This window comes from Mesoplodon bidens (genome assembly GCF_964165515.1).
Source record: "Mesoplodon bidens genome assembly, chromosome: 12".
In the NCBI taxonomy this organism is placed as follows: Eukaryota; Metazoa; Chordata; class Mammalia; order Artiodactyla; family Ziphiidae; genus Mesoplodon; species Mesoplodon bidens.
The window spans coordinates 73,881,271-73,895,259 of NC_138168.1; the positions used below are offsets into that span (position 1 = coordinate 73,881,271).

The window sequence follows — 13,989 nt, forward strand, 5'->3', positions numbered from 1 at the left end:
CTCCGCGGCATGTGGGATCCTCCCAGACCAGGGCTCGAACCCGTGTCCCCTGCATTAGCAGGCAGATTCTCAACCACTGCGCCACCAGGGAAGCCCCGTCCATCAAACTTTGTGTTCACCTCTCTCAAATATGACCCTATTAATGTCATCTTAGATGTCACAAATCTTCCCAGAAATTATAATACAGCAGTTCTGCCCCTTAACCTCGTGTGACACCTTTTTACCATGCTGATTGGAGTAGTGAGTTGTACAAGGCTTTTCCATGTGTCCTGGTTTGTGTAGGTCTGTAGATACTTGAAGAATAGTTACTTCAACGCTGGCTGCTAAGCCTTGGTTCTTAATGGAATACATGGATTGCTTATCAGGAGTAAGTTCTAAATTAATAATAGCATTCTGAGTATTCGAAGAATTTCTGTTTAAATTTTTACCATGCCCATTTAGAGTTGGAGAAACTAAAGAAGAATGATGATTATAAAGGAAAGTTGAAGATGAGAAGTGTAACAAAATTATAGTGTTTGAGTTAGCTCTTCTTTTACTAATTCTGATTCATTACCAGAAATATAATTTTTATTTCTGCAATATGTTGCCTTAATATTCCTTACCAATTAATGCCATGGAGACTCACCCCCACACCTTCATGGCCCCTTCTGGTGTCTGCTTTTCTGTTTGTAAGTTCATACTCAGTTGTTGGATAGTAGTGGCTGTCACACTAGAGTTAGCTACACATCCCATTTATTCATGAAGAAAAGGTGATTGCCAAATTAATATAGAAAATTATGTTGACAACCTTATAACAGGAGAGTACTAAACAATTGATAAGACCCTCTGTATTTTAAAGTTTAAATTTGTTGTATTTGTTTAATTACAAAAAGAAACCCTGTTTTTTATAGAAACTTGGAAACTCAGAGAAGTGTAAAGAAGAAAACTAAAACACCTTTAATCCTCTTATATGGAGATCGCGCTATTTTGATTTATTTCTTATAGTCTTCTAATGTATGTGTGTGCAATGATTTACAAATACATAGGCTAATTTAAACACCTACTTTAAAAATTAAATTAACATCACAGTATATAGTTTTTTATCCTCCATTTTAAAACCTAATAATAAACTAGCATTAATGTGTATTATGAAAGTTTTTACTTTTTTATTTTAAAAACAATCAATGTGATAAATGTGTTTATATGTAAATCTTCTTAGGATAGGTAATTTCAACAGTTTTAAGGCTTTTGATACAAATTGCCAAAATGCTTCCTCAAAGTCTGAACCAATTGTTATTATTAATTTATATTAATTCTTATTTTACTTAAACTACACTCAAATTTACTTTTTTTTTTTTTTGTGGTACCCGGGTCTCTCACTGTTGTGGCCTCTCCCGCTGCGGAGCACAGGCTCCGGACACGCAGGCTCAGCGGCCACGGCTCACGGGCCCAGCCGCTCCGCGGCATGTGGGATCTTCCTGGACCGGGGCACAAACCCGTGTCCCCTGCATTGGCAGGCGGACTCTCAACCACTGTGCCACCAGGGAAGCCCTCAAATTTACTTTATAGAAGTGAACAAAATATTTTCCTTTTTAACAGGAGAAATATTATTTTGTCATTATTTTTGTTTCTTAATGAGGATAAACATTTTTATGAGAATGCTTTTTTAATTTTAGAAATAAATTTTATTAGATTAAAAGGATGAACTATTAGTAAGTTTGTCTAAATGTTAAAAAAAAGTTTAATTATGTAATATCTTAGTGACCTCTGTAAAACTACATATTTTGAGGGAAGTTTTGCCTATGTGGAAAGGGGAGAAAGAATTTATTTGGGTATTAAGCAAAGTTGAGTGATTTGGCAGCCACAATTGTACAAAATTTCAAAAATTTCTCATTGAATTTGAACATCTAACTAGCTGATACATGAAATTTAGATTATAATATTGATACATTCTGTTTTTAAGAATGGGGGAAATCAGTGTCTTATTAAAGATTTTAAAACTATTATTTTCAATGTAGAAATTGTGAAAACACTTAAATTTGTTATCATTTAAGCTAAAATTAACTATTTTGCTTTTAAAAAACTCATTTGTGGAATATGAAAAAAGTAAAGTTTGTATAACAATCCCAAGTAATGTTGACACTAATACCTAATATTTGCATTATCTCTTTGCCTTTTTCTGTTCAGGACATCCAGGCAGAAATTGATGCCCACAGTGACATATTTAAAAGCCTCGATGGAAACAGGCAGAAGATGGTAAAAGCTTTGGGAAATTCTGAAGAGGCTACTATGCTTCAGCATCGACTGGATGATATGAACCAAAGATGGAACGACTTAAAAGCAAAATCTGCCAGTATCAGGTCAGCATTGTCAGTATCAAAATAAAAATAATGGGGGAGGAGTATTTTCATGATTTTTGTATATCAGGAGGAGAACAGGAAGCCTTACCAGCATGCTACTTCTTAAGAAATAGTTTAAGATTTAAATGCAAAGATTATTTTTTTTAAAGTTACAGTTTTAGCTCCATTTATGTCCAGTGCCCTCTGTCAACTGTTCTGACTAGTTACAAATTTGCATATTGTATTTTAAACCTAATAATACTAACGATTTTACCAATACCTGCTAGTTGTTGAGTGTTTACCTTGACCAAGTATTGTGTTAGGATCTTTACAAACATTTCTTTATGAGTGTTTACCTTAACCAAGTATTGTGTTAGGATCTTTACAAACATTTCTTTATTTAGTATTCAAAAAATCCTAGTGAGGTGAATAGTAAAATCCTTTCTTACATGAGGTGACAGAGCCTTCATGAATATAAAGAACTTGACAAGATCTTGAGCTAACAAGTGCCACACGAGGATTTGAATCTAGATCCTTCTGACTCTTGGCAATGAACGTGTTTTTCTTCGTCATGCAATTTGTATGTCCAATTTGAAGATGTACTTTTAGAAATTAGATATCACTTATGGACACTAAAATGGATAACTGATGATTCATGTCTCCATTTGGAGAAAGTAAAAAGTAAATAAGGATGAATTTGAGGACCAGAATTTGACTAAGAAAGGACATTGAAAAAAGACCTACTGTGACAGCTATTAATATTATTACTAGGAGTTAAGAAAATTGTAGAATTATGTTTACTAGATGGTGGATAATATGTAACTGGATATGAGTTTAGTGGAAACTGACTAAGAACATGAATGTTGGTAGAAAGACTTGGATATTGCATCTAGGTCAGTTTCTTAAATCTTAAAGTTCAGAAATGGTATGATTTATTGAAAAATGTACAACCTTAAACCAAATGGTCTTGAATTTGACTCTGACTTTACTATTTACTTACTGACCTTGGGCAAGTCACTTATTCTCTCTGAGCCTTGGTTTTCTCATTTACAAACTCAAAATATAAATATTTAACCCACATGATTGCTGTGAAGATTGAATGGGGTAATCTGATAGTTCCTTAGTCTATGTAATTTCTGTCTAATGTAGCATCTGGTTTATTTTTTCTTACATAAAGGGGTTCAGTGGATCTGCTTCAACTGGTTTCTGCATTTTATTGACTACTTCATGGAGAGCAGAAATCTTTCACAGCTTATTTATTTACTGTGAATGAATTTAAAAAAAAAATCCTTCTGAAGAGAAATCCTGAAAGGTTTTTATTCTTCTGGGGCTCATAAAGGGATATTTGCACTTCTTTTTACACTTAAAGAAGGGGGTAATGTAGCGTGACTACAGAAACCTCTGTGTAAAGATCCTGTTGGACGTTATCAACCAACTACTCTTTTTTGGTTAGAGAGGAAAATTAGGGAGTACTGTATAGTGAGAGAATATACTTGTGATTGCTTAAAATTGAATTTTCAACTGGCCAGACCCCATTGGGTTTCACCTTTCTGTTCTCCATAAATATAAATAAATAAAAAGATTTAAAGTGTTAACATAGTAGAAAACATTCACTGAGGTTCTAAGAAAACCAACTAGCGTAACAAGCTAAAAGCCACAGGCCTGGCCCTGGTGAAGACTGTGTACATGGTGCTGGAATTTTGAGAGTTTGGAGGATGCGTTCTTCAGGAAGGAGAATTTAATGAAGACAAAAAAAATCTTTGGGGCCTCCCTGGTGGCGCAGTGGTTGAGAGTCCGCCTGCCGATGCAGGGGATACGGGTTCGTGCCCCGGTCTGGGAGGATCCCATATGCCGCGGAGCGGCTGGGCCCGTGAGCCATGGCCGCTGGGCCTGCGCATCCGGAGCCTGTGCTCCGCAAAGGGAGAGGCCACAACAGTGAGAGGCCCGCATACCGCAAAAAGAAAAAAAAAAAAAAAAAAAAAAAAAACTTTGACCTTTCATGGCCTTTATTGCCTAAGCCTGTCAAGTCACATTTTGTTTTCTAACCTGGAAAGAAAGAACTTGTAAACTATAGTTGGAGTACTATCTAATAAATAATGTTATTTTTAGAAGACGGAGGAATAAGCTTTTGCCAATGGGCTTCTGGATCAAGACAAATCATACATTCCAATAAAATGTGTTAGTAATGTGATAATAAATTAAAATAATTTTTAGCCTGATTACTCATTTCTGGAGATTCAAGCATTTAATAAGAACTTACTTCTAGGTTTAAGGCATTGTGAATCAGAAATATGATATGGCCCCTACCCCTAGGGGGTTCACAGTTCTCTTCAGGCTAAGATGGGTCCAAAGGAGGAAGTGGTTACTTTCACGTCAGATGATCATCAAAGGCTTCATGAAAGAGATGATTACTAAGCTGAGCCTTGAAAGATGTATAGTTTTCCCCAGATGGACTGGATGAGGGCTGGAGAAAGATAGCTAAGCAGGAGGCCAGAAATAACACTGTGTTTTCATGGAGCAGTTAAGAAGTTCAGTCTGACTGAGAACAGAATTTGCTGATGATGTAGAGGGGAAAGACTGTGACTAGCGAAAAAGGTGAGGAGGGAGGTAAGACACAAATCATGGAACACCTGTGTGCACCATGCTCCATTCCACTGGTAATGGAATTTGAAAATTTTTAGGTGGCATGATTAGACTTAAGCTTTGGAAATATCCCTCTCACACAACTATGGAGAGTGCATTATTAGATGAGCAAAGTTCTAAAGACAAAGAGAGCTGTGAAGAGACCCTTTCAGAGAAATACCCAAGAGTGGAATTGCTGGATCGTATGATAGTTCTATTTTTAATTTTTTGAAGTACCGTTAAACTATTTTCCATAGTCGCTGCACCTATTTACATTCCCACCAACAGTATACAAGGATTCCCTTTTCTCCATGTCCTCACCAACACTTGTTATTTCTTGTCTTTTTGACCAAAGCTATTCTGAAAGTTGTGAGGTGATATCTCATTGTGGATTTGATTTGCATTTTCCTGATGATTTTCCTCTATGTTGAGCATATTTTCATGTGTCTGTTGGACATCTGTATGTCTTCTTTGGAAAAATGCCTATCAGGTTCTCTGCCCACTTTTTAATTGGATTGTTTGTTTTTGTATTGAGTTGTATGAGTTCTTTATATATTTGGGGTATTAACCCCTTATGGGGCATATCATAGGCAAATATCTTTTCCCATTCAGTAGATTACCTTTTCATTTTGTTGATGGTTTCCTTCTCTGTGCAAAAATTTTTTAGTTTGATTAGATCCCATTTCTTTATTTTTGCTTTTGTTGCCTTTGCCTAAGGAGACAAATACAAAAAAAAAAAATATTGCTAAGACCAACAAAGAGTGTACAGCATAGATATTTTCTTCTAGGAGTTTTATGTTTTCAGGTCTTACATTTAAGTCTTTAATCTATTTTGAGTTTATTTTCGTATATGGTGTGAGAAAATGGTCGTTTCATTTTTTCACTTGTAGCTGTCCAGTTTTCCCAACACTACTTATTGAAGAGACTGTCTTTTCCCCATTGTGTAGTCTTCCCTCGTTTGTTGTAGATTTAATTGACCATATGTGCATGGGCTTATTTCTAGGCTCTCTATTCTGTTCCATTGATCTATGCTTCTGTTTCTGTGCCAGTGCCATACTATTTTTTTTTTTTTTCTTTTTGCGGTATGCGGGCCTCTCACCGTTGTGGCCTCTCCCGTTGCGGAGCACAGGCTCCGGACGCGCAGGCCTAGCGGCCATGGCTCACGGGCCCAGCCGCTCCGCGGCATACGGGATCCCCCCAGACCGGGGCACGAACCCGTATCCCCTGCATCGGCAGGCGGACTCCCAACCACTGCGCCACCAGGGAGGCCCCCATACTATTTTGATTACAGTTGCTTTGGGTATTGAGACAAAGAAAATGAAAACACTGCTTTGAAAAGATATATGCATCCCAGTGTTCATAGCACCATTATTTACAATAGCCATGACATGGAAACAGCCTGCAACTGTTCATCAACAGTTGAATGCATAAAGAAGATTTTATATATATATGTGTATATATACACATACAATGGAATATTTATATATATGCATATATATGTATATATATGTGTTTGTATATATATATATGTGTGTGTGTGTATGTGTATATATATATATAATGGAATATTATTCAGCCATAAAAAATGACATTTTACCATTTCTGATAGCATGGATGGACCTAGAGGGTATTATAGTTACTGAAATAAGTAAGACAAAGACAAATACTGTATGTTTTCACTTACATGTGGAATCTAGAAAATTAAACAATTGAACAAATATAACAAAACAGAAACAGACTCACAGATACAGAGAACAAACTAGCAGTTATCAGAGGGGAGTAGGGGAGGGGCAACATAAGTGAAGGGAATTAAGGTATAAAACAAAAAGTTTAAAGGATGCAATGTACAGAACGGGGAATATAGTCAATATTTTATAATAACTCTATGGAGTGTAATCAATAAAAATATTGAATCACTATGTTGTACACCTGACACTAATGTTATATGTCAATTATATCGCAATTAAAGAAAAGATAAAATGTTTTATTATTCTTAGTAATGGGCCCTCATATAGTAAGCACACCTCAGAGAGAAGTGGTACAGGATGCATTTAATACTCTGGAGCTAGACTGCCTAGTAAGTTTAAGCACTAGTTTTGTTCCTTGGCAGCTGTGACACTGTGGGGAGGTTACTTGGCCAATACGTATTTCCTCCTGTGCAAAATAGGGATGATAGGAGTAACTTCCTTATAGAGTCATCATGAATAGTTGATTTAATTAGCCTTTATAAAGTACCTAAAACAGTGGCACATGGTAAGCACTAAATAATTAACTATTATTATTACTCTCATTGATTACCATTATGTTTGGAACTAATTAGTTCAAAAGACATAGCAATTCTCACTACCCCATCTTGTTTCATAGTCACTATTATTGGGAATTTCTGAGAAGGTCCCCAACAAGTAGCATCCCTCTTTCCTGGCTGGATTCAGAAGAAATAGAAAACAAAAGTAAGGACAAGTGAGAACAACAGTGTCATGTTAATTACTGACAGAGGCTAGGCTGGAGGAGGTGCTTAGAGTGAGAGCTAAATGGGACTTTAACCAGACTCCAGAAGCAGGCAGAATTTCCCCAGCAGTCACTGGACAATGTGGCCTCCCATGTGGGAAACCCTTCATGGAAGAGTAGAAAAGAACTCCATCTCTGCAGGCTTGTTCTCAAAAGGGAAGAGTGGGCTGAGCTAAGCAGATCCAGTTATTCCCCAAATCTACAAATCAGATTCCTCACTCTACCTCTGCAGGGACAGAGAGAGTGAAAGGGTGGAGAAGAGGCCAGGAATGTACTTAGTGAGAAAACCCCTTCCCAAGGAGCTGGGGTGTGGAGGTGTTCTCTTTAACGAAAACGTGGAGTAACTTCCCCCACAGCCAGCTGCCTCCTTCAGTCCTTACTGAAAATGTTGCTTGCTGAGTGCACTGTGAATTCCTGTTCCTCTGTTATTTCGTCTCATTCCTTTAAAGTATAGTCTACACTTGCACTGGCTTCTATTGTGAACAAATTCTCCTATGTCTTTAATATTTGTTTAAACTCTCCCATCACTCTTCTCTGTAATTGAAAGTTGACTGTCCCCTTAATTGCCTGCTTTACTTGAAACACTCTTTAATAGAGTTCAGTTTTCCCATTTTCCTCACCTGGCAGTCAACAGGAACATTCTGACTATTTAACAACTACTACGGACACCAAGTAGAATGCTAGCCATAAACTGCCAGTATGGCGCCAGCAGACACTGGCTGAACAGCAGCCCTGTGCACAGGGATAAGAGGGAAAGTTGGCAGCCTCATTGATATTTCTTGAGCATTGCTGCTCCATCTCTCAACAACTTGTCATTAGAAGTGGATACATCTATTATTTTACCCTCTCATCATCTTATTCCTGCTTCCTCCTGATGTATAGGACACTCTTCGACTTGACTCATTGATTTGAGCTTCTGACTTTTTATTTCGCATCTTTTCCTCACTTATCATCCTTGGTGTCAATATCTCTACTGATAAATCTGTATATTTTGACTTCTCAGTTTCTTCTTACTTTATCTCTAAATGCTTTTCTTTTTGCAGTACGCGGGCCTCTCACTGCTGTGGCCTCTCCTGTCATGGAGCACAGGCTCCGGACCTGCAGGCCCAGCGGCCATGGCTCATGGGCCCAGCCGCTCTGCGGCATGTGGGATCTTCCTGGACCAGGGCACGAACCCGTGTCCCCTGCATCGGCAGGCGGACTCTCAACTACTGCGCCACCAGGGAAGCTGTCTAAATGCTTTTATCCCTATTTTGTTTCTAAGCCCTATAGATCTGCCCAGGCCTAGGACTTGGTTGACATCCCATGTTATCTTGGCATCCCTGGGATGATCAGTCTCAGGAGACCAGGGGCAAATTGTTTTCAGAGCACACATTTTATTTTTTTACAACCCGCCTGGCCATGCACATCTGTGTGCCATTGATTTTGCCATGTTAGTTGGAGAAGAGCCCTCTGTTGTAGCAAATCAGGATTGCTTAGAACATCATCAGTGAAACAACTCTCCTTCACATTAAAGTTATGGATCTTATGAAGAGGACCTTCCTTCATTAGCTTCATATGTACCGGGACCACCTATATACTATCCCCTAACTTTGTAGTTTTATTCTGTATATATAATTTGTCTACAATATTCTAACTAGATTGTTTAAAAATGCACATCCTCTAATATTTTCAACTGAGGAATTCCTAGCTTTCTTTTTATTTTTCCTTTATCTTCCCGAACCTACACATCTTTCTCCTTATCTTTAGTTGCTTAAGCCCTTCCACTTTTTAGACTTCATCAACCCCATCTACCCAGCTTGGATTTCATTATAAACCATTTCAGTAATGTCAGGACCTTGAAATTCTTCTCACCCTTAAAATTCCTGTCTGCTTTTCCAATTGCTGATGCTCTGATAACCATACCCTCCTTATCCCCTGATCTAAATTCTGGGCTTCCTAGTGTTGCACTGGAAAGTGAAAAATGATAACATTTCTTCACCTGAGACTTGACAGTTTCTACTTAGAATTGCTGTTGCAATTCTGAATGATTTTCTATCATAATCACCACTATCCCTAACTTTTAAAGATTTCGATTCCTCATTGGCTCCCAAAACCTCTCGAAATCTCCCTCTCTGCATTCAGCCTTGCTTCATTCTTTTCTGAGAATAAGGCCATCAGATAGATGTCCCTTCTGTGCATTCTGTATTTCAAATTGTGCTTTCATTGTGCTAAAATCAGTATTGTCATGGCCGGGAATATTTGCTGCAATTTATCATCATTTTTAGAAAAGAGACTATCTGTCAAAGATCATAATAACAGCTAATATTTATTGAACATTCACTGTGTCTACATGAAATACTTGACGTTACCTCCATTGACCACGGCGTGATCATTGGAACTGTGGAATTACATGTGACTCAAAGCCTTGGGTTAATATCTTAAGTACTATTTTCCAGTCTTTTCGGTTAACGTTTTTATTTTTTATTTATCTATATTTTTGGCTGCGTTGGGTCTTAGTTGCAGCACGCAGGATTTTCGTTGAGGCTTGTGGGATCTTTCACTGTGGCACGTGGGCTTCTCTCTAGTTGTGGCATGCAGGCTCTGTAGTTGTGGCGCAAGGGTTCCAGAGCACACAGGCTCTCTCGTTAAGGTGTGTGAGCTCAGTAGCTATGGCGCGCGGGCTTAGTTGCCCCGCGGCATGTGGGATCCCAGTTCCCTTACCAGGGATCGAACCTGTGTCCCCTGCATTGGAAGGCAGATTCTTTACCACTGCACCAGCGGCGAAGTCCCTTTTCGGATAACTTTGATCACACTTTTAAAATACGGAAATCTAATTTACCAACTATTCTTTTGCAATCAAAAAACAATACATACAAGTCTGTATTCCACTTAGATCAATATAAGCAAAGATAGATTTGAAACCTGAGCTAGAAGATAGGCTCTTAGGAACTTTTAACAATGTTTTTTACTTCCTGGAAAAATGTGAATTGGAAATTACTAATAAATTCAGTAATGTGAAGGCCATGCTTAAACTTATATGTTAAATTTGTATAATTTAGGATTATGTTAATTAAATATCCACTTATCAGCTTAATGTTTAATATGGATCCTTATTAACTTACGGTTTCAAAGACCAGTGAAATTCTCAAATCTAATGAAAACAGGGTTCAAAGATAAAATTCTATCTTCCCTTTCTTTTATGAGCCTCTTAAAGATTCAGAGCACCTTTTTAGAGGCCCTTAGAGGAGATTAACCTTTAACATCATCATTACATCTAACGTTATCACACTTTTACAATGTCATTGACACCACTTTTAACTTTAGGTAGTCGATTTTGCTAACCATATTGTAAAACTTCTAACATTTTTTTTCTCACATCTCACAGAGGAAAATTCTGCAGCTTTCCTTCTTATTTTCCTCTGGCTCAGTGCTTTTCGGAAGAACTTTCTACAGTGATGGAAATGTTCTGTATCTGCACTGTTCGCTACAGTAACCACTAGCCATATGTAGCATGTTGAGCAGTTGAAAGGTGGCTAGTGCAACCGGTGAACTGAATTTCCCATTTTACTTATTTTAGTTAACTGAAGCTTTAAATTGAAATAGGCACATATTGCTGGTGGCTACAATATTGGAAGCACAGCTTTGGTGTTCTTTTCAGAACAGACTGAATTCTGAGGACTCAACTTTTTTCTCCTAGTCAGTCTTAATTCCTTTTCTGGGAGTAGAAATAATCCCCTTTTTAATGTTACTGGTTATTCTTGCACTAATGAAGGTATTTTCTTTCACTATAACTCAATTTGTAATCTATGGGTTTTACCATAAAATAAAAGTTTCTTTGTAGTAAGAATGCCAACGTGGGTATTTAATTCTGTGCATTTCTTCCTTACACAATAGGGGATAGTATATCTCTTTTTTGGGGGGGGTATGCGGGCCTCTCACTGTTGTGGCCTCTCCCGTTGTGGAGCACAGGCTCCGGACGCGCAGGCTCAGCGGCCATGGCTCACGGGCCCAGCCGCTCCGTGGCATGTGGGATCTTCCCGGACTGTGGCACGAACCCGTGTACCCCTGCATTGGCAGGCGGACTCCCAACCACTGCGCCACCAGGGAAGACCAGACCTACTACTTTTCAAATGTATCTTTACTTGTCTACAAATATACCTTGGCAGTTTCTATCTGCCCTCTTAAGTGCTGTCCATGATGAAAGCAACATAGTGGAAAGAGATTAGAATTTAGTGTGGATTCCAGATTCTCACCATGGCTTCCTGAGCAAGTTTCTTCCTTCTCTGAGCTGTAGTTGCCTCAGAGAGTTGTTGTGAGGTTTCCTATCTCAGAGTATATTTGGTTTACTTGTCTTCCTCCTAACTTGACCCTGGAACCTTCTATTTCTGAACCAGTGTAGTGCCTGATATCAGAGTGGGCGCTCCATAGATGTTTGACTTTATTGAAAACATGAAAAAATGTATTTTATTTTAATAAATGCTCCTCCTACTCATTCACACTGTTTGCTCTCTTTTTTTTGTATCTGTACTTTGGGAGAAGGTATAAAAACTTCTTTGAAGAAACATGAAAGGTAGAGGCTTTTGGTGATTTAAAATAGATATTAATATTAATACATAGTTTTCTCCATAGTTCCTTTTCTACAATATTTAAATGATGAGGTGCCATTTTTATGGATGTTTATGTTCAAAAAAGTTTTCATATTATAGTTTTAAAAATAACTGGTCATTTAAAAATGTTTAGAGAGTTGTAAAATTGATGACTCAATCTAAAAAGAATTAACTTGTGTGAAGCATTTTCTGACGTAGACATCACCCTGAGTTGCTAATACATGCAATGAAAGCATCTACTGCTTTGCACATGTCGGGTCCCCAAAGAATGAACTGAAGCAGATGAGAGGATAATAAAGTCTCTTATCCAAAATGTAAGTGCCCACAGATATGTGTTAGATAAAGAAACGTTTTAAGCGAAGATTCTGAAAGCATGATTGATGACTGGTTAACTGTAATCTTGGGGAAATATAAGCCTCAGAATGTTTCAAGTAAAACTGAAGAAGTACAACTATACCAAGCACAAATGTAAGGTTTCTTTTTGCAAAGCATTCCACCCAGTGCCCAAGAAAAGGCTTTCATCTTGAAAGATGAAAGAATTAAATTGAAACTAGGACACTGAAGGCTACTACAGAAGCATGCTTTTATTTGGGCATATGGTAGTAATCCACCAAACACATATTTATAATCTATCAGAGAATAACCAGAACAGACTTTCCAGTCAGAGATTCTGTCACCTCAGTTTGCTTTTTACTATGGAAAAAGAAAGATATAGAGAAGCACATAGACCAATGTTATCTTTTTTATTTCAAAGTCAGTTTAGTATCTCGCTTAAAAGAGTATTGCCTTCATCTTTATAAATAGTTCTTCAGTGCTGAATGCCATAGATTTCAGTGATCAATTTCATTATTTCTGTGCAGTCAAAAAGTAAACTGCATTGGAAAAGACATTATCATGTTCTTCAATACAATGAGTGTGTAACTAGATGTCATAGGAATGTAATGTCTGGTTTGGTTATTGATTAAAGAGTTAAACTATAGACATTGAAGATGCAGGATCAAATAATCTGAAATAAGAGGTCAGGGTGTGTGCATAAGTGTTTTGCACACAAAGACACTCAAGCACTTCTTGATTGACTAAGAACTTCTGATTTCTAGCTGTTATTTATTTATTTATCAATATTTATTATTTTAAAATATTTATTTATTTATTTATTTACTTACTTACTTACTTATTTATTTATTGGCTGTGTTGGGTCTTTGTTGCTGCGTGTGTACTTTTCTCTGGTTGCGGCGATTGGGGTCTACTTTTCATTGTGGTGTGCAGGCTTTTCATTGTGGTGGCTTCTCTTGTTGCAGAGCACAGGCTCTAGGGGTGCAGGCTTCAGTAGTTGTGGTGCACAGGCTTAGTTGCTGCACGGCATGTGGGATCTTCCCGGACCAGGGATTGAACCCGTGTCCCCTGCATTGGCAGGCGGATTCTTAACCACTGCGCCACCTGGGAAGTCCAGGATTTATTTTTTGGATTCAAAAATACTGGAAAGAAATTGCACTAACTCAGTTAAATATACTGAGGGCAAAATGCTTTGTAACTGGAAGAGAGAATTTTCAGTTAATATACTTGAAATTATTTAGTTCTGTTCTTTGCCATGTAAAAGTATTGTTTATCAGGGACATATTTGGCCTAAAATTAATCAGTATGAACACAGAAAAGCTGGCCCTCAAACAGAATCAGGATCTCATTAAAGCATAAGTTTGTAATGTGAGGTCAATCATAGCACCTGTAGAATGAACAGAAAAGACTGTAAATACAAGAGAATAAAATAGAATTTCAAATTATAGTTATGATACCTCAAACTTTTTTCTGTACTCCTAACTTCTTTTTTTTTTTCTTTTTTTTGCGGTACGTGGGCCTCTCACTGTTGTGGCCTCTCCCGTTGTGGAGCACAGGCTCCGGACGCGCAGGCTCAGCGGCCATGGCTCACGGGCCCAGCCACTCCGCGGCATGTGGGA

At 37.9% G+C, this 13,989-nt stretch overlaps 1 protein-coding gene across 8 annotated transcripts in view; it reads left to right on the forward strand.

The window, feature by feature from the left end:
- UTRN (utrophin) overlaps positions 1–13,989 on the forward strand; it is a 525,852-nt gene that overhangs the window by 366,804 nt on the left and 145,059 nt on the right. For all 8 annotated transcript variants that reach the window (XM_081250822.1, XM_081250827.1, XM_081250825.1 and 5 more), the window contains one exon: positions 2,167–2,339. In XM_081250822.1, coding sequence (XP_081106948.1) covers positions 2,167–2,339 — 173 coding nt within the window. The remainder of the gene's footprint in view (positions 1–2,166; positions 2,340–13,989) is intronic.